At 41.9% G+C, this 24,001-nt stretch overlaps 1 protein-coding gene across 3 annotated transcripts in view; it reads left to right on the forward strand.

Annotated features, from left to right (window-relative positions):
• Positions 1-23,621, forward strand: part of cnksr1 (connector enhancer of kinase suppressor of Ras 1) — a 115,398-nt gene extending 91,777 nt beyond the window's left edge. For 2 of the 3 annotated variants that reach the window (XM_073034459.1, XM_073034461.1), the window contains 7 exons: positions 2,385-2,458; positions 4,496-4,567; positions 5,072-5,142; positions 10,587-10,666; positions 12,682-12,811; positions 20,040-20,227; positions 20,325-23,621. In XM_073034459.1, coding sequence (XP_072890560.1) covers positions 2,385-2,458; positions 4,496-4,567; positions 5,072-5,142; positions 10,587-10,666; positions 12,682-12,811; positions 20,040-20,227; positions 20,325-20,720 — 1,011 coding nt within the window. In that variant the 3' untranslated portion in view covers positions 20,721-23,621. The remainder of the gene's footprint in view (positions 1-2,384; positions 2,459-4,495; positions 4,568-5,071; positions 5,143-10,586; positions 10,667-12,681; positions 12,812-20,039; positions 20,228-20,324) is intronic. The other variant, XM_073034460.1, reaches the window with a different exon arrangement.
• The last annotated feature ends 380 nt before the right edge of the window (positions 23,622-24,001 follow it).

A 24,001-nucleotide genomic window follows, 5' to 3' on the forward strand; every position in this document is an offset into this window, starting at 1 on the left:
CCAGCACCCAAGTGCAATTATGAAGAAAGCATGGCAGTGCCTCTACTTCACAAGTGTGCAAAGATTTGGTGTGACATCTAAAACACTGACAAACTTCTATAGATGTGTAGTGGAGAGTATATTGACTGGCTGCATCAAAGCCTGGTATGGAAACACCAATGCCCTTGAACAGAAAATCCTACAAAAAGTAGTGGATACAGCCCAGTCCATCACAAGTAAAGCCCTCCCCACTATTGTGCCCATCTACAGCGTTTGTACATGAAACACTGTTGTGGGGAAGGAGTATCCATCATCAGGGATGCCCCACCACCTGGGACATGCTCTCATCTCACTGCTGCCATCAGGAAGAAGGTGCAGGAGTTTCAGGAACAGTTACTACCCCTCAACCATCAGGCTCTTCAACCAAAGGGGATAAATTCACTCAATTTCTCTTGCCTCATCATTGAAATGTTCCCAAAACTAATGGATTCACTTTCATGGTCCCTTCATCTCAAATTCTTGATATTTATTACGTATATATTTATTATTAATTCTTTCTTTTTGTATTTGCACAAAAGTTTGTGCGGTCTTTCGTTGATTCTATTATGGTTATTATTCTATTATGGATTTATTGAGATTGCCCACAAGAAAATGAATCTCAGGGTTGTATATGGTGTCATATATGTACTCTGATAATAAATTTACTTTTAATTTTCAACTTTTGGACTTTGAATAACGACAGCTCCCTTATAAATCTGCTAATGATCATTGTATTCCTAGAGCCAGGAGAATGGAAGGGTAGGAGTGTATGGGCTTGCATGACCCAAAACTCAAAGTTCAAAAAAATACATATGTCACCATATACCACTCTGAGATTCATTTTCTTGTGGGCATTCACACCAAATATCAATGAAAACCTGCACACAGCAAAGATGGACAAACGTTTCCATTGTGCAAAAAACAACAAATTGAGCAAATACAAAAAGAAAAAAAAACAAACAAATAAAGGAAATAATTTCAAGAACTTAAGTTGTAGAGTCCATGAAAGTGATTCCATAGGGTGTAGAATCATTTCACTGTGGTGGTGAGTGAAGTTATCCATACTGGTTCAGGAGCCAGATGGTTGAGGGTTAATAACTATTCCTGAACCTGATGGTGTGGGTCCTGAGGCTCCTGTACTTTTTTCCTGATGGCTGCAGTGAGAAGAGAGCATGGTCTGGATGGTCAGGGTCTTTGATGATAGCGCTCCACATAGATGTGCTCAGTGGTGGGGAGGGCTTTACCAGTGATGGACTGGGCTATATGCACTACTTTTCCTTTCAAGGGCACTGGTGTTTTCATACCAGGCCATAATACTCTCAGACCACTCAGTACTCCACCACACACCAATAGATGTTTGTCAAAGTTTTAGTTGACATGCCAAATCTTCGCAAAGTTCTCAGAAAGTAAAGGTTTTTTTGTGCTCTGAAATTATAACACCAAGGAATTTAAAGTAACTGACATTCTCCACCTCTGATCCCCGATGAGAGCTGGCTAATGGACCTCCAGTTTCCTTCTCCTGAAGTCAATAATCACCTCCTTGGTCTAGCTGACGTTGAGTGAGAGGTTGTTGTGACACCACTCAGCCAGATTTTTGATCTCCCTCCTATATGCTGATTCATGGCCACCTTTGATTCAGCCAATATACAGTGTCAGCAAATTTAAATGTGACATTGGAGCTGTAGTTGGCCTCCCAGTCATGAGTATAAAGTGATTTAGAGCAGAGGACAAAGCATACCGCCTTTTGGTGCACCTGTGCTGATGGTGATTGTGGAGGAGATGTTGTCAATCTGAACTGACAGGGCTCAGCAGGTGAGGAAATCGAGGATCCTGTTGCACCAGGCGGTATTGAAGCCAAGATCTTGTGGCCTATTGATCAATTTTGAGGGGATGATTGTATTGAACCTGGTCCTTTCCCTGCTTTTCAGCTCTGCTCAGTTTTTCACAGCTTCATTAGACTAATGAGGTCACTTCAGACACCTGCCACACCTAGAGCTAGAGCTAGAGCGGCCACAGACCCTGCTGCTGTTCATGGCTTGGTGTGTAGTGCCATAGACTTTATCATTAACATATGAGGTTATGTTATTGTTTACATTTTTCCCTTTATTCATTAACACGACGCATTTGGCTTGGCAGGGGTAAGTGATCAGTCTCACTGTGTCTTTCTTGCAACAAGGTTGAAGAAGTATTCTATGTGGATCAGGAAATGCTTTTTGTTTTGGGAATATGGGAAATGAGGAGATGTTAAAAGGGAAAGGGAGGGCTGGTGCTTAAAACTTGGGACTGAAAATGAAGATGATAAACAGAGGTCCCTAAGTTAGTGCCTGTGTGAGTGAATCTCTTTATGAATTACTTACTGTTTGTAGGATGAGAAAGCTGAAGGATTGATCAAGTTGTCATCATACTCTGTGGAGGCAGCTGGAGAACACAAGAGGAAATTGTAAGTGTCTGTGAACCCCTTTTCCCACAAAATAATTGTTACTCCAGATCCTATTCAGCACAACAAAACACCAAAGATAAAGAACACAATAATAATTAAACACAATAAATATAAATATGCAAGTACAGTGAGTTGTGGTTTGTTTGATGTGCATATTATAAAAATATATTTAAAGTGCTGCGCAGTTTTCAGGTTGCGTGTAAATAAATAAATAACTAGATAGATAGATAGATTCCTGCTCAGAGCAATGGTTGATCTGCATAGCTGTTTAAAGAAAAAAAATTACAGGTAACATTGATTGTAAGTGTATTCAAACCCCTTTTCCACTTTTCTTTCTGAGTAGGTTAATGAATATGAGCTATGGGAAGTCATGCCCGGTGGATGAAAACTACACAGCTGGGGGGGGGGATACTACTTCCCCAGAACTGTTGCGAGCTTGGATCAGCTCTGGGAGGATACTGTTAGTGTGTATCAGTCAGAGCTTATGGATGACAGGAGAAAGGCAACAAAATCCCCACCAAACACCTCTGAAAAAGAACAAAACAAAATCTTCTTCTTGGGTATTAAATTATTTACAATAGTTTGTGTTGAAGTAATCCATTCCCACTGAGGGATAAGCCCCAGCCAGCTTCGGTGCTGGGCTCTCTTCCTTGTTGCTAGCCTGGGATCAATCTAGAGAAGAACTCACCAAATCTGGAAAACATCATTAGCACAGACATATAGGGTATCTGAATTTTCCTGAAATTGTATGGATTATAGAATTTAGGTGGAGTTCCTTTCTTGTCTGACTTGTCAAATACTTTGCCCCTGCCCACTATAGAAAATAATTCTCAAACTGATAAACAAGTTCTAAGTGTGACATTGAACTGTAAGTCACAGCCAGGTTCAGAGCTCAACATCTGGCCTGTGTTGATTTGACTGAGCTCAGTTGGCAAGGCAGCTTGGTCTCCAGATGTGCCTGTTTGTTTTCCAGTTACTCCCTCTTCTACTCCTCTTCACTGTCCTACAAATTAACTCATGAATAAAATATAACCAATTTCCTTTTTAATGTTACTATTCACTACATAAAGAATTTTTCATTACCTCCACTACAATTTTTCTCAATTATATCAAATGTGTCATTAAATCACCAGGGAAGTTTTCCCCATTCTCTCAAGCAAACCCTAATTATTTCAACTCCACTATTAAATCCTACCATGCACTACCCTACTTCCCTGCAATCCCACTCCATTCCTTGCTTGGAGGATCTCAGCAAGTCAGGCAGCCTCTACAGAGGGGAATAAACAGTCAATGTTTCGGCTGAGACAGTTTACTCATTTCCATAAATGTTGCCTGACTTGCTGAGTTCCTCCAGCGTTTTGTGTGTGTTGCTCAAGATTTCTCGCATCTGCAAAATCTCTTGTGTTTATGATTTGCCACCCCATTCCTTAACCTTTTCTGCTCTGAGAAGAAATATCTGAGATGAGAAAATTTGCAGAAGCTGGAAGTCCAAAGCAACTCTCACAAAATGCTGGAGGAACTCAGCAGACCAGGCAGCATCTATGGAAAAGAATAAACAGTCGACATTTCGAGCTGAGACTCTTCAAAATCTTGGAAAACTTTTTATAGTGCGATTTATTTTTTTTGGTGTGTCAAAGTACATTTATTATTAAAGTATGTATCCTATATACAACCTTGAGATTCCACTCCTTACAGGCACTCACAAAACAAACCCAATAGAACCCATTTTAAATAAAGACTGTCAAACACTGTGTACAGAAAAGAAAAAAAAAATCATGCAAAAATATAAGTAAGCAAATAACATTCTGAACTTAAATTTATGAATGTATATAGTATAATCTCTCAGCCTCTCTAAGGTCCATTATATCTGGACAGGGCATACTAATAATGATCAGATATTCTATGACTACTAAACACAGAAAGCTGCGTCATTTTGTTGAGATGCACAGGACTATCTGGTACCTGTCATAATAAAAGAAGATATGGACAGTCTGATTTTTCCCTCTAACCATGCTGAATTCTCCTGACCCTCTTTAGCGTGTTCCAGCTTTGTCACAGGGAGTTCAAGTCCTTCGTGTTTTCAGCGGAGAACGTAGATGAAATGAGCAAGTAAGTTATTGCTTGGATGTACATCTCACTACAGGCTGTATATGGGTTATTTTACCAAGGTTCTGATACAATTAGAGTGATATTGCTGTAAGTATTTATATGAAAAGTTCAAAGTAAATTTTATTATCGAAGTACATATATGTCACCATATATAACCCCGAGATTCATTTTCTTGTGGGCGTACTCGGCAAATCTATAGAATGGTAACTACTATAGGATCAAAGAAAGATTTTTTTTAAATGATTTCCACACATTGAAAAATAACCATTCTTCAGTTCTGTCCCAAAAAGTGGTTGAAGCTGTTATTTACATCTGTTTTGTGTGCAGTCTGCCTGGGGGAGCTTTTGTCCCATGATGTGAAGCTGGAGTTATCTCCTCTCAGTCTCTGTATTCCAGGATTTAATGCTTCTATTAGTGCTAATACGCAATAATTTGTGGATGACACATCCACCATTGCCCTTTGTGGTTGTGTGCCAGGCTCTGAAGTTGTTTTTGTTTCTGTAGGTGGATTAACAGCCTCATCGGTGCTAAACAAAAATACAAAACTGAGAAGAATTTTGTAAACAAAGAGGAAGGTGAGAGAGCTTTAACTCTAACATAAACACAAAAGTTTACAGGAAGCAAGAGTAAGCCTTTCTTGCACTCCCCTCAGGGACCCATTAGATGCTCCTTCATCTGGAGACAAATGCATAAAAATGATGGCCATTGTTTCATATAGATAGATTATTACGTGTCAAGTACTGAAAATATTTTTAAAAGGCTACTGTCCTTTATATTTAGAGGTTTAAAATCAGAATTGGATTTATTATCACTGACATATGATGGAGTACAGAGCAAAGACATAAAGATCTATAAATTATATAAGAAGTTCCATAGCGAGATACTGTTCATAGGTTCGTGAACTACTCAGAAATCTGATGGCAGAGTGGAAAAAGCTGTTTATAAATTGTTGAGTGGGTCTTCAGGCTCCCTGATGGTTGTAACAAGAAGAGAGCATGTCCCAGATGGTGAAGGCCCTTAATGACGGATGTCACCTTCTTGAGGCTCCACCTCGTGAAGATGCCCTCGGCAGTGGAGGAGGGTGTGCTTCTGATAGAATTGAATTAGGTTGAATTGAATTGACTTTATTTCTTGCATCCTTCACATACATGAGGAGTAAAAATCTTTACATTATGTCTCCATCTAAATGTGCAATGTGCAATCATAGTAATTTATAATAAATAGAACAGTCAATGTAATATAGAGTACACTCAAATCAGTGTGTGTTCATCAGTCTGATGGCCTGGTGGAAGAAGCTGTCCTGGAGCCTGTTGGTCCTGGCTTTTATGCTGCGGTACCACTTCCCAGATGGTAGCAGCTGGAATAGATTGTGGTTGGGGTGACTTGGGTCCCCAATGATCCTTTGGGCCCTTTTTACACACCTGTCCTTGAAATGTCCTGAATTATGGGAAGTTCACATCTACAGATGCGCTGGATTGTCTGCACCACTCTCACAGAGTCCTGCGATTAAGGGAGGTACAGTTCCCATACCAGGCAGTGATGCAACCAGTCAGGATGCTCTCAATTGTGCCCCTGTAGAAAGTTCTTAGGATTTAAGGGCCCATAACAAACTTCCTTAACCGTCTGAGGTGAAAGAGGTACTGTTGTGCCTTTTACACAACTGGTGTGTACAGACCAAGTCAAGTCAAGTAATTTTTATTGTCATTTCGACGATAACTGCTGGTACAGTACATAGTAAAAATGAGAACGTTTTTCAGGACCATGGTGTTACATGACACAGTACAAAAACTAGACTGAACTACGTAAAAAAAACAACACAGAGAAAGCTATACTAGACTACAGACCTACACAGGACTGCATAAAGTGCACAAAAACAGTGCAGGCATTACAATAAATAATAAACAGGACAATAGGGCAAGGTGTCAGTCCAGGCTTTGGGTATTGAGGAGTCTGATAGCTTGGGGGAAGAAACTGTTACATAGTCTGGTCGTGACAGCCCGAATGCTTCGGAGCCTTTTCCCAGACGGCAGGAGGGAGAAGAGATTGTATGAGGGGTGCATGGGGTCCTTCATAATGCTGTTTCCTTTGCGGATGCAGCGTGTAGTGTAAATGACAGTGAATGCGGGAAGAGAGACCCCGATGATCTTCTCAGCTGACCTCACTATTCGCTGCAGGGTCTTGCGATCCAAGATGGTGCAATTTCCGAACCAGGCAGTGATGCAGCTGCTCAGGATGCTCTCAATGCAACCCCTGTAGAACGTGATGAGGATGGCGGGGGGTGGGAGATGGACTTTCCTCAGTTTTCGCAGAAAGTAGAGATGCTGCTGGGCTTTCTTTGCTATGAAGCTGGTGTTGAGGGACCAGGTGAGATTCTCCGCCAGGTGAACACCAAGAAATTTGGTGCTCTTTATGATCTCTACCGAGGAGCCATCGATGTTCAGCGGGACCACATGAGGTCCTCGGTGATGTGGATGCCAAGGAACTCGAAGCTGTTCACCCTCTCAACCCCAGGATCATTGTTGTCAAGAGGGCTTAACCCATCTCCATTCCTCCTGTAATCCACAACCAGCTCCTTTGTTTTTGCAACATTGAGGGAGAGGTTGTTTCCTTGACACCACTGTGTCAGAGGGATGACTTCTTCCCTGTAGGCCTCCTCGTTATTGTTTGAGATGAGGCCAATCAGTGTAGTGTCGTCGGCAAATTTAATTAGCAGATTGGAGCTGTGGGTGGCGATACAGTCATGGGTATACAGGGAGTAAAAGAGGGGACTCAGTACGCAGCCCTGAGGGGCTCCTGTATTGAGAGTGAGAGGGTTGGAGGTGAGTGAGCCCACTCTTACAACCTGCGGCGATCTGACAGGGTCCAGCTGGACTGAGTCTTTCATCCTTTACAGTCTCTTGCAGTCCTGTACATTAGAGGCACTGTACCAGGCTGTAATGTAATCAACCGGAGTGCTCTGCACTATACATCTTGAAATTTGAAAGAGTTTTTGGTGACAAAACAAATCTCCTCAAACTTCCAATGAAGTAGAGCCGCTAGTTTGCCTCCTTCATGATTGCATGAATGTGTTGGGGCCCAGGATTGATCCTCTGAGGTGTTGCTGCCCAGAAACCTGATGCTGCTCACCATTTCCTCAACAAGGACGGGAGTGTGTTCCCCTGACCTCCCTTTCCTGAAGTCCACAATCAGCTCTCACTGGCTGCTGTGGCACCACTCACTCAGCTGATCTCTCTCGCTTCTGTGAACTTCCTCATTGCCATCTGAGATTCTATGGACAGCAGTGGCAAAGCTTTGGCTGGTGTTTGAACCCTGCTTAGCCACATGGTCATGAGTGGTGCTAGAGCAGAGCAGTTGGCTTAGCATGCATCCTTGAGGAGGAGATGATATTACTGATCCTCACTGATTGTGGTCTCACAATAAAGAAATTGAGGACCCAGTTGCAGAGGAAAGTACCAGGGCCCAACTACTGAAGCTTGGTTTTTACTACTAAGAGAACTAGTGTTAAACATCGAGCTGTATATGCTGAACTGTATTCTAACCTATGTCTTGTGGTTGTCTAGTTGCCAGTGAGATTTTGTCTGCTGTAGGCTTGTTGCAGCAGCAGGTTCAGGTCCTTGCTCAGACAGGAGTTAATTCTAGCCACTACTGCTCTCTCAAAGCACTTGTAAGTGCTGCTGGGCAATGGTCATTGAGGCAGCTCACTCTCCTCCTGTTGGGCACCGGAATGATCCCTACCCTGTTGAACCTCGGACCGTAAAAGGGAGATTTTCTTGAACACTCAAGTCAGTTGGTCAGCACAGGTTAAAGGATGTTCTGACATTGGCCTCTTGAGACAAAGTTCACCTGGTTGTCAGATACTGTAGGGATTCATACAAGAATAGTGTTATTCTCCCTCCAAAGCGTTCATAAAATGCGTTGAGCTCCTTGGGGAGTGAAGCACCACTGCCATTTATGCTATCGGTTTTCGCCTCATCAGAAGCAATGGCAGGCAAACCCTGCCACAGCTGTTGGGCATCCAATTCTCTCTCAAACTTCCCTCAGGGGTATTTTTTTCATTCTCACGATGGCTTTCCATAGGTTATACCTGGACAACTTGTAGGATTGTGGATCTTTGGTCGTGAATGCCACAGGTCCGGCCCTCAGCAGACGACAAATCTAGTTCATCCAGGGTTTCTATTTTGGGAAGGCACTGTATTTTCTTGAATGTACCCACTCACCCACACATACTAGTGATAGTCAAAGGGTCAAAGCACTGCTGTGCTATATGAAGACTGGGTTAGACGTTACATACTGTGGGCACCTTTGGCCTCCAAACCTTAGTAAGGCTGTATCAGTCATAGAGGCTGTGATCATTCGTTTGTTATGTGCCATGTCATATTGTGTGGGCGATCATGGTCTTTCCGTGTTCTTGTATGAACTTTTATGTTCATATACACTAGCTGAATCAAAATTAAGTTTGTGTCGTAATCATATGTGCCATGTCCTATGACATCATTATGTGTTGTGCCGTATGATGTGGGCGATCATGATCTTGACCGTGACTGTTCTTTCAAATTTTTCTACCAAAGTGTTTTGCTATTACCTTCTGCTAGTCAGTGTCTTTACAAGATGGGTGAACCCAGCCATTATCAATACTCTTCAGAGATTGTCTGCCTGGTGTCAGGACTTGTGATATGCACCAGCTGCTCATACAACCTCATACAACTATCCACCACCTGTTCCCATGGCTTCACCTGACCCTGATCTGTTGGGGGGGGGGGGCGGGGGGGTGCTAAGAAGGTGCTACAAGGTTGACCTGCAGGGTTAGCATAGGAAAGAAGCACCCTACACCTCCTTTGCTAGAGACGTATCTCCACCCCACCACACTGAATGTGAATATATTAACTGAACTCCCAAGACTTAAATTTAAGACCAAGATTATTTAAAATTGGTGAAGCATCTCAGTCTGAAGCGTCAACTGTTCACTCTTTTCCATAGATGCTGCCTGGCCTGCTGGGTTCCTCCAGCATTTTGTGTGTGTTGCCTTCTTAAACTTGGGTTACAGTCCCCGGACTATATCAGGTTTACTGGGTGATTTGATTGACGTTTTCAAACTATTAAGGAAGAAATGTATACTGACCAAAAACTGGTTGGGGACCTGAAAGAAAAGCACCAACCCTTTCAAGAATGAAGTTAGCAAACAGTTCTGCAAGTAGAAATTTGGAACTCTGTACCATAAATAACATGATGCAAGGTCATTCATTGATTTTAGATTTGAGGTTAGTAAGGTTAAAGATATGAGAGGTTATGGGATGAAGGAGTTCTCATGAGAAGAATGAAGAATGGCATAATCATTTTTCTATGTTCCCATAAATTTATATAGCACCTGTAATACAACAAGTCATAAAATGTAATTGCTTTGTGTTGATGATAGCATGTCAGTAGAGTGGCATTTATTTTAAAGCGCTTCTCAAAGGACAGCCGAAGTCTCAACTTATTTTATCATCTAAGAGATTATACTTTTATCAGTGTGATGTTCCTTTAGCTTTATTTTTATGTACTATTTGTTTATTTAGTGATACAATGTGGAGTAGCCCTTCTGGCCCTTTGAGCTGTGCTGTCCCAGCAACCACCGACAACCCCGATTTAATCTTAGCCTAATCACAGGACAAGTTACGATGACCAGTTATCCTTCCTGGTACATCTTTGGACTGTGGGGGGGAAACCGGAGCACTAGGAGGAATCCCATACGGTCAGGGTGAATGTACAAACTCCTTACAGGCAGCAGCGGGAATATCTAATGCGATCCAGATGCTTGGATTATTTTCTCGTGAAAAATCATTAAATTATCATTTAATTATGAGCCCTTCTTTCTGCGATTAGAATGGTTTTCCTTTGCTTGCTGTTATACATATAGCTGCCACTGGAGAGAGATGTAATACCATTGATACTTTGCACCCCAATCTTAATTTTAAAACCATGACTTGCTGCTGTTTAACTTTTGTCTGCTTCTGTTGAACCAAATGCTGTTCCACGACAGACTGCTGGAGTGAGACAGAGACCGAAGAGGGTGATGACTCTCCAGAAGTGCCTTCTGCTTCCAGATTGAAACCCTACACTGTGAGTATTGACAGAGCTGAATGAAAAGGCTAGCACCAAAGAAGAAGTCAATAAGATTTTAGTCTCAATAAAATGAAGAGATTAGATAAGTAGACGTGGTAATACGGCAGTGATTGGTCTGGATGTTGTTCCTCTTCACGGCTTGTGTCGCATCGGGCAGCAATCTTGCCGTTTCTTTATCATTTTGTCTGTTTTTCACGAGGCTGAGTTGCTAGCTCGACACTCAATCCAGCACAGAAGGAGAGCGTGCAAGAAGCCGGCCGGATTTGAACTCCGGACCACTTGCTTTGTAGTCTGGTGCTGATACCACTAACCAGCTTTAATTGATGTAGGATGAATGTAAAAGGTGTTGGAAAAAGAGCCAGAGAGCTGCAGGTCAGAATATCTAGAGAACTACTAACTTAAGACAATATCAAAGATTCAGGGCACATTTATTATCAAAGTACGTATGCGGTTACAATCCTGAGATTCGTCTCCCCCACTAAAAGCCATGAAAACTATGGAGCCCGTTCAAGGAGAAACATCAACCCCACCCTCCATGCACAAAAAAAAACAAATCACACAAACAGCAACAAAAAAATGAGTCCGAAACATCAACTGGACTTTTTTTCCATGGATGCTGCCTGACCTGCTGAGTTCCTCCAGCAGTTTGTGTGCGTTGTTTGGATTTCCAGCATCTGCAGATTTTCTCTTGTTTGTGACTAGAGTCGAGGCGTATTCAGTTTGTTAGCTGCAGGCTGCCCCAATTCAAAATCACCTAAAGTACAGAGAATTTACTCTGGGATTTACTCAAGTTTCCTTTTCCCATTTAACTTCATCCCTCCTCTCCAGTATTGAGCTTATTCATTTTAGGGTACTGCACTACTCTTGGATACCAGCACGTCTACAAGACCTCACTGATGTAGCTGTGTGACTCCAGACGTGCTCAGCCACAGTTTCAACAACCTAGCCTTGCCTACTTTCTCCCTCGGAATAATTTCATCCTTAGTCACTGGGTGCTAACCAGGAGCAGGATCACTATCAACTGACCCCACCCCCCTTTGCTTCAGAGATATTTGTTGAAAGATTCAGTAGTAGGTTTCTTCAGTGCTGGGTGTCATCTGCTCCTCTCCTTAACCTCATTCACAATAGTAGAACTAAATGACAATTGAGCTTTACTGCACAAGGGTTTGTGGAAATGATGCTCCAATTTTAAGCAAGGATTTCATAGCCAGGAAAGGGGAGAGCCCAAAATTCACCTTGGCTAGGGTGTCTAACACTTTTATACATGTGTCGATGTGGAGCAGAGAGCAAGTTTTTAAATCTGGCAGGACCAAAAGATGCTGGGAATGGTGAGGGTGGGTCGCCACAGGAAGTGTGTGGGGTAAGTGGCGGAGAAGGAGTGCCAGTGCAGGGAAGAGGGTTGGCATGGGTGCAGACACACCCAGCTCTGAGACACCAGGCAAGGTCATTTGATTCCAAACAACTGGTTTATTGACCATTACAGAATGTCTCTCTGGTGCTCCCCTCTCCCCCGCCCCCTTCTCACTCTCAGTAGAGACCCATATCAGAATCAGGTTTATCATCATTCGCATATGTCATGAAATTTGTTTTGCAGCAATATTCTGGTGCAATACATAAAACTACTACAGTACTGTGTAAATGTTTTAGGCACCCTAGCTATATGTGTGTGCCTAAGACTTCTGCACAGGACTGTAGAAGCAAAAGTAGGTTATTCGGCCCACTGTGTCTGCTCCACCATTCTAACATGGAGCTTTTGAATGTGTTTGGACATTCTCAAAGCAAGAACTGCTCACTTTGCCCATTCATTTGTAAAGCAAATAATTTTTGGACAGAGATAAGGAAGGTAGGGTGGGAAGGGAATCCAGGAAGAGAAGAGGGAGGGTGAAAGGAAAGATTACGTTAAAAATGTTTGACTTGCTAGCAGCAGCATCCATGCAGAACTGTTTTGTCACAGAAGTACATAATCAGATTGTGATTGTCCAGTGTGAACCTGACCCCCTGTTTCTTTCCAGCAGGCTCAGAGGACTAGTGACTTCTCTCCCACATCGCGACGGTCAGCAGGTAGCAATGGGCAAAGTGGACGTGGCAGAGATCCTGGTAGTGGGCCGTCCAGCCCCAGTAAGGAAAGAGTACAGATTTCAGGTGGGAGCTGTCATAAAATCTTAACATGATGCTGGTTCTTCAGAAAAGTATTGTCTTCTTAAGATAATCAATGTGAAGTTGTATTAACACTTCCCCACCCCCTGCCCCTCTCCTGGGTCAATCTTCGTGCTCTCCTTTCCAAACTGCTGTTGCTAGAAACAAATTATTTCTATTTCCCATCAGTCAGTTCCTTCCTGCACGCCTTTGTGAAGCTGCTTACTGCAGAAGTCAGTGGAGGCCAATTCTCTGGATGCTTTCAAGAGAAGAGTTAGATAGAGCTCTTAAAGATAGCGGAGTCAAGGGATATGGGGAGAAGGCAGGAACGGGGTACTGATTGTGGATGATCAGCCATGATTACGGTGAATGGTGGTGCTGGCTCAAAGGGCCGAATGGCCTACTCCTGCACCTATTGCCTATTGTCTATAAGTCCTGGCCTCTGATTTCCCTTTGTAATGCTTGTTCCAATGTCTGGTCAGCAGTGATTCTAAAAAGTTGGTTGTGGACATTCAATAATACAATGTGATTGCATTTGAAAGGTAGGTGCCCCCTTGCTCTCTCTCCCCCACCTCATGCTCTCCCTCCCCTCATTCTTATGCAAACATAAATGGCTACGTTATCCGAGGAGACACGAATGGAAGACACTGCAATCATACACAAAAATCCACACATTAAGTGAACTCAGTGGTGGGTGGAAGGTTATTGATGAAGTCACTGAAGTTAGTTTAACTCCTGGCTTTATTCTGATCTTCTTGGGTGAAGGTAATTAACCTGGTACCACATCGATGTACTCTACCGATGGAAAGTGGACGCATTAAGGTCATCACTCACTGCAAAGCCCCTGATTTGTATCAGTAAAATGAAAACAATTAGTACTTTTGAAGCAGAAGCATGAGCACACCACTGGGTTCCTCAAGCCGTGTTTACTGTTCGATAACATTGACTAAACTCCACCTCATCCACGGCTTGATCTTAGATACTGTGTATTCAAAGCTGAGTTTCCCCAGTCCTCTGAACAGAATAACAAAGTTTCATAATGCTTTGTGATTAAATTCCTCATTCATAAATTGCTCTCGGCTGCCACTGTTTCCTGCTTTTGATCTGCACTTAGATCTGCTGTTCTCTCCATGCCACTTCATCCTGTCACAATCCATTCAGACAGGGCTCACTGCCTCCTGCTGTCAGCTCGAACTGACTCCCACTGTTCCTTTCTCGCTGTCTACCAGTCTCTGAAGCCACTTAAATGTTCTACTGCAATTTAACCTATTAGTCCACTGTTACTTTTAGCTGAATCCATTACTGCACTTCCACAGCTGCTATGTTTGTGCTCTCACACAGGCAAAACTCTGCAGCTCCACAATATTCTCACAGCTTCCCGTCTCTCACTCCTTCATTGTTACTTCACTATGCATTTTTCGCCTCTGCTTTATCCCTGTGTCTACACTTGCTCTTCTGTTTTCCCACCTTTTTTTGTTTTTTCTCTCTCATCTTAAGCTGGTAAAACAGGCATAGCCAAGCACACTCATTTCACAATTGCTAGGAACTTTCAAACTACTCTAGTGGCGTTAGAGTATTGTGGCTTTCTGGAGATAAATGTTGCGGTATGGGCCTAATTGTTTAAAGCTATTGCACAGTTACTTTGAGATGTTACCAGTTGTTGATATTACAATTGGGGCAATGTATACCCGGTTCATGTTCCATAGTCTTTCAATTTTCTCTTTTAATTTAGCATATTTCTGGTGTTTTTCACATTGATCTCTGTATGTTCTATGTGTTTGAAACGGTTATACCTATTAAGTCTGTTCTTGGAGTTATTATAGAAATAATACCATTTGTGGGACTATGACTCTAAAACTAGATGAGGCTTGTATTTATAGTAAGGTATAAAGTCTTTCATGAACTTGTATTTTAAAGCAAGATTTTGCTGAATGATGTTTGCCACTTGATTGTGCCAATGTGAGTAATCAGATTGAGTTAAACTGCTGCAGGATCCTGTAACATGTTGGATATATTCTGGTTTCTCCTGGCATTTTCTGCATGCAATCTCTTGAATTTGTTAGTCTTTTATTATGTATTTTGATAATAATTATTACTATTATTATTGAGATTCAGTGTGGAGTAGGTCTTTCGAGCCACGCCACCCAGCAACCCCCGATTTTACCCTAGCCTAATCGCAGGTCAACTTACAATGACCAATTAACCTACCAACTGGTACACCTTTGGACTGTGGCAGTACCCAGAAGAAACCTATACGGTCACAGGGAGAACATACAAACTCCTCACTGACAGTGGCAGGAATTGAACCCGAGTTGCCTGTACTGTAAAACGTTGTGCCAACCACTGTTACCATGGTGCTGTATCCACCACTCTCCCATCTCTGTTCTTCCTGCGTTTGCTGTTTAATCTGTTAACCACCTGCAGTTCATTCAACATTGTTGCTGAGTTTACTCACTGTCGCTGTCTCTTTCCTAGCACCGTATTCATCTGCCCTTTCTGGACCCTTGCCACTGCTCCTCTTTTGCTCCCCACTCTCTCCTGACCTGCACACTTTCCCCTCTATTCCTCTCTCATTGACTGTTTATTATTTCTCTCTACATTTCCATTTGTTTTTTATATGAACTTTTTTGTCTCTGTACTCTTGCTGAATCAAAACAAAAGTTCATATCATCATCATTGGCCGCGTCATATGACGTGGGCGATCATGGTCTTTCCATGTCCATGATTGTTCTTGGCAAATTTTTCTGCAGAAGTGGTTTGCTGTTGCCTTCTGGGCAGTGTCTTTACAAGCTGGGTGACCCCAGCCGTTATCAATACCCTTCAGAGATTGTCTACCTGGTGTCAGGGGTCACATAACCAGGACTTGTGATCTGCACCGGCTGCTCATACGACCATCCACCACCTGCTTCATGTGACCCTAATATTGGTGTGGGGGGAGGGGGAAGTAGGTGCTACACCTTGCCCAAGGGTAAATGCAGGCTAGCAGAGGGAAGGGAGCTCTTTAAACCTCCTTTGGTATCTCCACCCCACCACTCAGGATGATGATGATGATACTGTTGCTGAATCTCTGCAACTTTGTACCTGAGTCTCCAGTTTCTCTAGTTTCCTCCAACATCCCAAAGATACAGGCTAGGGTTATGAAGTAGTGGGCGTGCTTTGTTGGTGCCAGAAGCATGTCAACACTTCCCGGGCTGCCCCAGCACATCCTCGGACTGTGTTGGTCGCTGACGCCAATGCAGTCTGACACGTGTTTCAATGTACGTGTGATAAGTAAAGGTAATCTAATCCTGTGGGTTCTCATGTGGCAAATGAGGCCAGTTTGTGGTCCAGATTCTATCACAAATGGGAAAAGAGGTACTTGACAGGTTAGGTGAGTTAACCAAAGGTGAAGTACTCCCTCTGCTGTTTATGCTACACTCATGAAACACCAGTGGTGTTATATTGTTTACTTTTTAACTTGTGTTGCAAATGTACCTTAGTATTTGTTAATTTACTAGTGGTGATATTACTTTGTATTATTTCTGTGAGTTATATGTACTGTGTTGTACACCCTGGACCAGAGGGACGTTGTCTCATTTGGCAGTATACGTGTGTATGGTTGAATGACAATACACTTGAGTTTGACTTCTGTACACTCCCAATTAAGAGACTTGACTCAGGCCCAAGCACTTCATTTTGAGTAGTACCAAGTTAAAGCTAGGTGGCAGTATGCGCTGTGAGAAGGATGCAGAGAAGCTTTGGAAGTTGTAGATAAACTGAATGGATTGGTACATTTGTGTGGATGAAATATAATGTTGTTTGTTCATTCAATATGTGCCATGTTGTATAAAGTAGGCAATCATGGTCTTTCCATGTCCATGATTGTTCTTGGCAAATTTTTCTGCATAAGTGGTTTGCCATTGCCGCCTTCTGGGCAGTGTCTTTACAAGATGGGTGACCCCAACCGTTATCAATACTCTTCAGAGATTGACTGCCTGGCGTCAGTGGTCGCATAACCAGGACTTGTGATATGCACCACCTGCTCCCGTGGCTTTGCATGTCCCTGATCGGGGGGCTAAGCAGGTGCTACACCTTCCCAAAGATTACCTGCAGGCTAGCAGAAGGAAGGAGGCTTTGCACCTCCTTTGGTAGAGAGGTATCGCCACTCTGCCACCCGATGTAATAGTGAAAGATTGACAGAGGTTAGTGTTTATAGGGATCTGGTATCATTGCCTACAAATCCAAGTGTGGTGAGGAGGTAAATCTCATTCCAAAAGCACCAGAGTGGAAATGTCTTTCTCTTAATATACAGGCCATTGATGAAACTACATCCAGAGTACTGAATTCAGATCTTATTATCCTAACAAAAAAAATATGCGGCCTCCTCCACATTGGTGAGACCCATTGTGAATTGGGAGATGAGCACCTCTGCTCCGTCTGCCAAAAGCAGAACTTCCCAGTGCCAAACATTTTAATTCCCATTCCTGTTCCGACATGTCAGTCCATGGCTTCTTCTTGGGCCAAGATGAAGCCACCCTTGGGGAAGACGAGCAACACCTTATATTCCATTTGGGTAACCTCCAACCTGATGGCATGAATATTGATTTCCCTCCACCTCTTCTATTTCCCACTCTGGTCTTTTACCTCTTCTCACATGCCTATCACTTCCCCCGGGTCCCCTTCTCCTTCCCTTTCTCCTCTGGTCCACTCCTCTCTCCTATCAGATTCTTTTCTTTCGAGCCCTTTGTTTCCCACCTACTTGGGCTCACCTAGCACCTTCTAGCTATCCTCCTTCCCCTCCCCTTACCTTTTTATTCTGGTGTCTTCCCCCTTCCTTCGTCCTGAAGGAGGATCTTGGCCCAAAATGTTGAACGTTTATTCATTTCCATAGATGCTGCCTGACCTGCTGAGTTCCTCCAACATTTTGTGTGTGTGTTGCTTTGGATTTCCAGCATCTGCAGAATTTCCTGTGCTTAAAAGAAGAATATGACTGTGATAGAGGGAGTGCAGCAAAAGGCTCACCAGATTTATTACTGGAATGATGACCTTGGCATATGAGATAATTAGGCTGGGCCTATGCTTACTAGTGATAAGAATAAGTAATGATCTAATTGAAATTGGAGTGATCAGAACTAGGGGTTGTATGCTGAGTGAACGATTTGATTAATAAGCTTGGCTTCAATCTTTGTGCATATGCAAGCATTGTCCATGTTCTGTAACTTGACAACTAAAGCTGGAAGTGATCTTGCTTCTGCAGTGGAGGCAATGCAGGTTGAACAGTTTCCAGCTCAAGCCTGTTGTAGATGATGTGCAGCTTCACGTTCACTCGCCTCCAGTGTTTTGTGGACCAGTTATGGTTGCAGTTTGCATGCCATCACGTAGCAGATGGAGACTAATTTCTCTGATCAATCAAAGTTCACAAAGATACTCCATTCTTCCTTTGGATTTGAGCTATCAACACTGGTTCATGCTGCCTGCATATCTCTTGGAGATATGGTGATCGGGTGTTTGTGGAAAGGAATAGCCTTTGTGGCTTAGGAAGAAAGCAATGATTTTCCCTGTGACAGACAGCAGGAAGTTACTTCTAATTAATTATATACTCTTTAGAAGAGGATTACAGTTACAGAAACTCTGAAACCTCCTGGCATGTCCTGCTCTTCCACAGTTGGGAAATGAGGTTATAGCTTCATCCTTGAAGCTCCTCTCCGCTGAATTTTAGAACTTCAGTACGCTCCTTATCTCCTTAACCATTTGGCTCTGTGATCTCCCACACCTCCTCCATGTTTATCCTTACATTCTCACTCCTGCATTACCTCCATTCTGAATTGCTGCTACCCCACACTCTGTGACTGCAGAATCACACAGTTCTCCCCCCCCCCCCCATCTCACTGTTGTATACCAGCTTTTGTGGCTTCCCACTCTCTCATAATGTATCTGTAAAGTGGCCAATGCTTGCTGTTTTCCATTTCCTCTCAGCACTTTTTTTTCATGGCAGCCAAATGTTAGCTCTCATCATCTGGCATTCTCCACTACAGTACTCTTGCCTCCCATTTTACACCTGTTGACTCTGTTGACTTGTTCTCAATTCTTAAAACTAAAGTTGAATTGCAACTATAATTTGTATTTTGAATGGAAGCTAATTCTAGACAAGATTAAAAAGAGAAGTCTCCCACCACATTTGTATCGTTCAGTCTATAATTTTAGAAAGACCATGGGGTCATAAAAAAACTACAGCACAGACACAGGCCCTTCAAACCATCTAGTCCATGCTGAACCATTTAAGCTACCTAGTCCTATCGACCTGCATCCAGGCCACAGCCTTCCATAACCCTCCCATCCACATACCTATCCAAACTTTCTTAAACATTGAAATCAAAATTGCATCCACTACTTCCACTGGCAGTTCATTCCACACTCTCACCACCGTCTGAGTGAAAAAGTTCCCCCTCATGTTACCCTTAAACATTTCACCTTTCACCCATGACCTTTAGTCCCGCCCAACCTCAGGGTAAATGCAAGCAGGCTTTTCCCACCATCTATACCACTCAATTTTGTGTGCCTCTATCAAATCTCCCATCAATCTTCTACATTTTCGAGAATACCATTCTAGCCTATTCAATCTTTCCTTAGAACTCAGGTCCTCCAGTCCCAACAACATCCTTGTAAATTTTCTCTTTACTCTTTCAACCTTATTTACATCTTTCCTGTAGGTTGGTGACCAAAACTGCACATTATACTCCAAATTAGGCCTCGCCAGCATCTTCTACAACTTCAACATAACATCCCAACTCCTGTACTCAGTATTTTAATCTATAAAGTGCCAAGAACTTTTTTTATGACCCTATCTACCTGTGACACCACATTCAACAAATTATGGACCAGTATTCCCAGATCCCTTCGTTCTACAGCACTCTTCAGTGTCCTACCACTCACTTTGTAAGACCTACCCTGAGCTATTTTGATCCAAGTTATCCTATATAAAACAAAGGTTTAATTTTACTGAGATTATCTGATCAACATTAGTATAAAATTAATTTGAATAAGCAATAGTTTGAAATAACTATGTAAAATAAACTGGTTACTGGTATGTAAGGGACAGCACAAAAATAAGACTGCATCAGCTAAACTCTTCATTGGGTTGTATTTGCCAATAAATAAACATCTCCCCTTCCTGGTGCACTACTCTTGAGGGATAGGATATGTTCAAAATAATTTATTATATACAACTCACTTATATTTCTGTCCATTTATTCAGAACCCATTCAGAGTTCTAATGATGAACTGGAGGTGTTAATAAAAGTCTTGGAACAGGGTGGAGTCTCAATAATTGGTAAAGAACAATCTTTTCGAAAAGATTATCATCAGTCATTCATCAGACGAAATAAGAATCCAGTGATCAACGAGAAAGTGCACAATTTGCGAGTACTTAAGAGCACACTAAAGGCAAGTAATTAAGTCAATCTTGTTGCATGAATCATCTGTTTTTTGTTGTTTGTGTTTTTGCTATGGTGGTTACTAACAATTCTCTGAACAATTTTAGGCCAAAATTGTAGATTTGCAATCTATCAACAAGATCTTGGATGATCCTAATTTGACAGCAGCAAAATTCCGACACTGGAAAGAAGAAAACCAGGAGCTACTTGCAGACATCCAGAAGGTTCCACGCCTTGCCAAGAATGGGCGAGAAGCAAAAAGTGAAGATCTGTCAACTTCTAAAACAGACCTACAACCGGGCCCCACAGAGAATCCTTTAGCTTGGCTTGATACAGGTCAGATATTAGCAGAATCTTCAGCTTCCATTTTACAAGAAGAACTGGAAAACAAAAGAGACATCTGTTCAGATAGAACTATGCAATTAGGATCTGGAGATGCCTGCGAGGAAGAATTAGATCCCCCACAGGACTTGGACATTGACAGGATCCAAAGATGTCCGTAATCATCCTCAAAATCTGCATTCAAGCCACTTATTGAATCTCCACCTTGAATTGGGAACTGTTTATTCAGAAGACATTGTCTTCAAATAGTAAATCTGTTAAACTCAAGATTCTACCCATGCACATCGACAGAAATATAAACTGTTTTTAATAATAATTCCTGCAACACAATTAATCAAACTGGTTAAACCATAATACCACCAAGTGTTTCTGTCACATAATTGTTGCAAAGAATGGAGACATTTTAGGGACTTATGATAGTATGACATCAGACATGTGGACAATTATTCTTTTAATCCTTGCACGTAAACCAAGATTCATCACTCTGTCATTGTTTTTTGAAAAACATCTTTTCCTACTTAGTGATTTTATATGTGCTGAACAGTTGTGTCCTGAACCAACTAGAAGAATACTGCCCTTGTGTACACACGGCTGTTCCTGAGTATCAAGTGTAATTGTTGACCTGCATTCAGTCTCTCGTGAACTTTTCTCTCTGCCTTTTACCCCATTCTATAGGTGTCCTGCACTGAATCAGAAACCAAAACTCAATCTTCCCATGTGCTTCAGTTCTTGAATGTCTCAACCCCATCACCATTCTCTTTCTCTGACAATATAAGATGAGCTCAGATGGTAAACAGTTCAGCCACTGTGTGCCAGTAGTGGGGCAGCAAGTGCCAGGGTGGTGCATGAGATGTGAATGTAGCCAGCAGTTTTGTCCTTGATGGAATCAGGCTTTTTAAACAGTTGTTGGAGCTGTACTCGTTCAAGCAAATGGACAGCATTCCACACACTACTTTCTTGCACCTTGTAGTTGGTGGAAAGACCTTAACTGAGTCACTTGCCTCAGAATGTTTAGCCTCTGGACCTGCTCATTTGGCATCTATATTCCACTGGCCGGACCAGATGAGTTCCTGGTCATTGACGACAATTAGGACGTTAATGATGAAGAACTTGGCAATGGTTATGCCACAGCATGTCAAGACTAGATGTTTAATCTTTCTCTGTTGGAGATGATCATTGGCTGATTCTTCTGTGACATGATTTTTGCATGCGTGTGCTTGAATATTGTTCAGGTCTTACTGCCTGTGGGCATGGGCTGCTTCACTGGTTGAGCTGTGAAGGAAAATGAACCTTGAGCCCTCACTCATAAACATCACAATTTCAGACCTTACAGTGGAAGGAAGGCCATTGATGAAGCAGGTCCAGGGTACTGCCCTGAGGAACAATGTTGATGCCTGACTCCAACCTTTTGTCCATCCCTGTTCCAACAATGTGTGCTTGACAAAGACATTATAAGTTATTGTTTAAGCCTTGCCATTACTTAGACCCTTAAACAGAATGACAGAGGAGACAATATCTTGGCAACATGGAATGGAATTGTCAGATTATAATCAAATTCTGAGGGAGGAAATTTTCTTACCTGATCTTGCTCTTATTGCTTCATTCCCTTAAAATTATGAATTTATGTTATCAACAGAGCAGCCATTTTGAGAGGAGATATGCAAGCCCTGGGGAGGGTCCAGAAGGGTTTCACAGGAATCTTTGCTGTCTTTGTGTTGATAGCGTTCAGAAGGATGAGAGGGGAAACCAACCAGATACTGAAAGGCTGGATTGAGTGGACAGTGGAAGGGATATTTCCATCAGTAGGAGAGTCTAGCATCTGAGGGTACAACCTTAAAGGGGCATCCCTTAAAACTGAGATGAGGAGGAATTTCCTCAGCCAGAGGGAAAAAATCTGTATAATTCATTGCCATCGAGGACTGTGGAGACCAAGTCATTAGATTTATTTAAGACAGAGATCAATAAGTTCTTGATTGGCAATGGCATTAAAGGTTACAGGGAGAAGGCAGGAGAATAAGGTCAGAAAAAAATATCAGTCAGAATTGAACAGTGGAGCACACTCAATAGGCTGAATAGCTTAATTCTTATTATTCTTCTGGCATTTTCCTTATCTCCTTAGCAGTTGTCTTAACTGAGCTTTATTTTTCATCTAGATTTTAAAATAATATGATTGATATTGATCAAGTTTGGGATATTCCTTTAATATCTATTGGCAAATAAATATTTGCTCATGCAGCTTACCTGTGTAGTATACCCAAATCAAATGTTCATAGGTTTTACATTAATCAAATGCCATTTTCCTAACACATACAGCTGAAGAGTCTAAGATGGGCAACGGCTCAAAACTGTAAAAAAAAATTTTGTTCACCAAACTCAGAAAAAATGTTGCTAACTTTTTTTCCCTCTTCTGTTAATACTGCTGAAGCTTCAGATCACGCATAAGCAATTCTATTATTAGATAAATTAGATCAGCTGTAAAACCCCCAATTGATTTGTGTTTTGGAAAAATAACTTTGTATTTCAGAATTGCTATTTGATGTTTTTATCTCTGGATGTCTCAGAGTTTAAGAGAAATTGTTTTTGAATGTTCCTATAAGTGTCAAGCTTTCAAACACTGAGGTTTCTTTCCTCCTTGATGCAAGGTTATGACTATGTAACTAAGCCATTATCTTTGAATATTCACTACAATGACCAGTCTGCACATGTTGTTTGAGTATCTGCAGGTTATCTGACAACAGAGAAAATTGTAACCAAACCTGCTCCTATATTTACTGGTACCTCCAGGACAGATTTGAATTGTAATTGCAAGCAGAACTCTGCACAGTTTTCCTCCCTCAATCCAAGGTTGCCAAAGCCAACAAAAACATTGGAATACTACAGTATCTGAGACTGACTAACAGCTCAGTTTGGAGACCAAACCCAGATCGTTTTTGATCTACATGACTCTGTTTTAGAGATCACTTCTCCGCTGCTCCTGTTTTCTTTAGCCTTAGTAATAGCTGCACTTGATTTCCAGATCTTAAAAATATGGATTGTTCCATCCCAATAAATTTTTAATTGAATTTTTTTTTAGTATAACATCCTTATAACAACCATAAAGGGAAAAGTCTGCTTAATTTGTTGCTCAGGTAACTGGTATCTGGATTGCAAAAGAATCGAACTGAAGGCAAAGTAAAAGAAGCTGAGTTAAGAGGTTTATAATTTGATCACTTGACTAGCACCAAGTAGGAAAATATCGAATAGTAGAAGGCCATCACAGTTTTGATGGAGAAATAAAGAGCTGTGTGGTGGGAGCAAAAGTTCTAGAACAGGGTAAGGCATAGAATTTGTATTTGAAAATGATAATATGAAAAGGCTGAATTGTTATCATATAGTGATTTGAAGAAGAGAGAATGATTTCTGGTGTACATCACAGAGAGGATCAAAGTGCAAGGGACATAGA

This window comes from Hemitrygon akajei, chromosome 32 (genome assembly GCF_048418815.1).
Source record: "Hemitrygon akajei chromosome 32, sHemAka1.3, whole genome shotgun sequence".
Lineage (NCBI taxonomy): Eukaryota > Metazoa > Chordata > Chondrichthyes > Myliobatiformes > Dasyatidae > Hemitrygon > Hemitrygon akajei.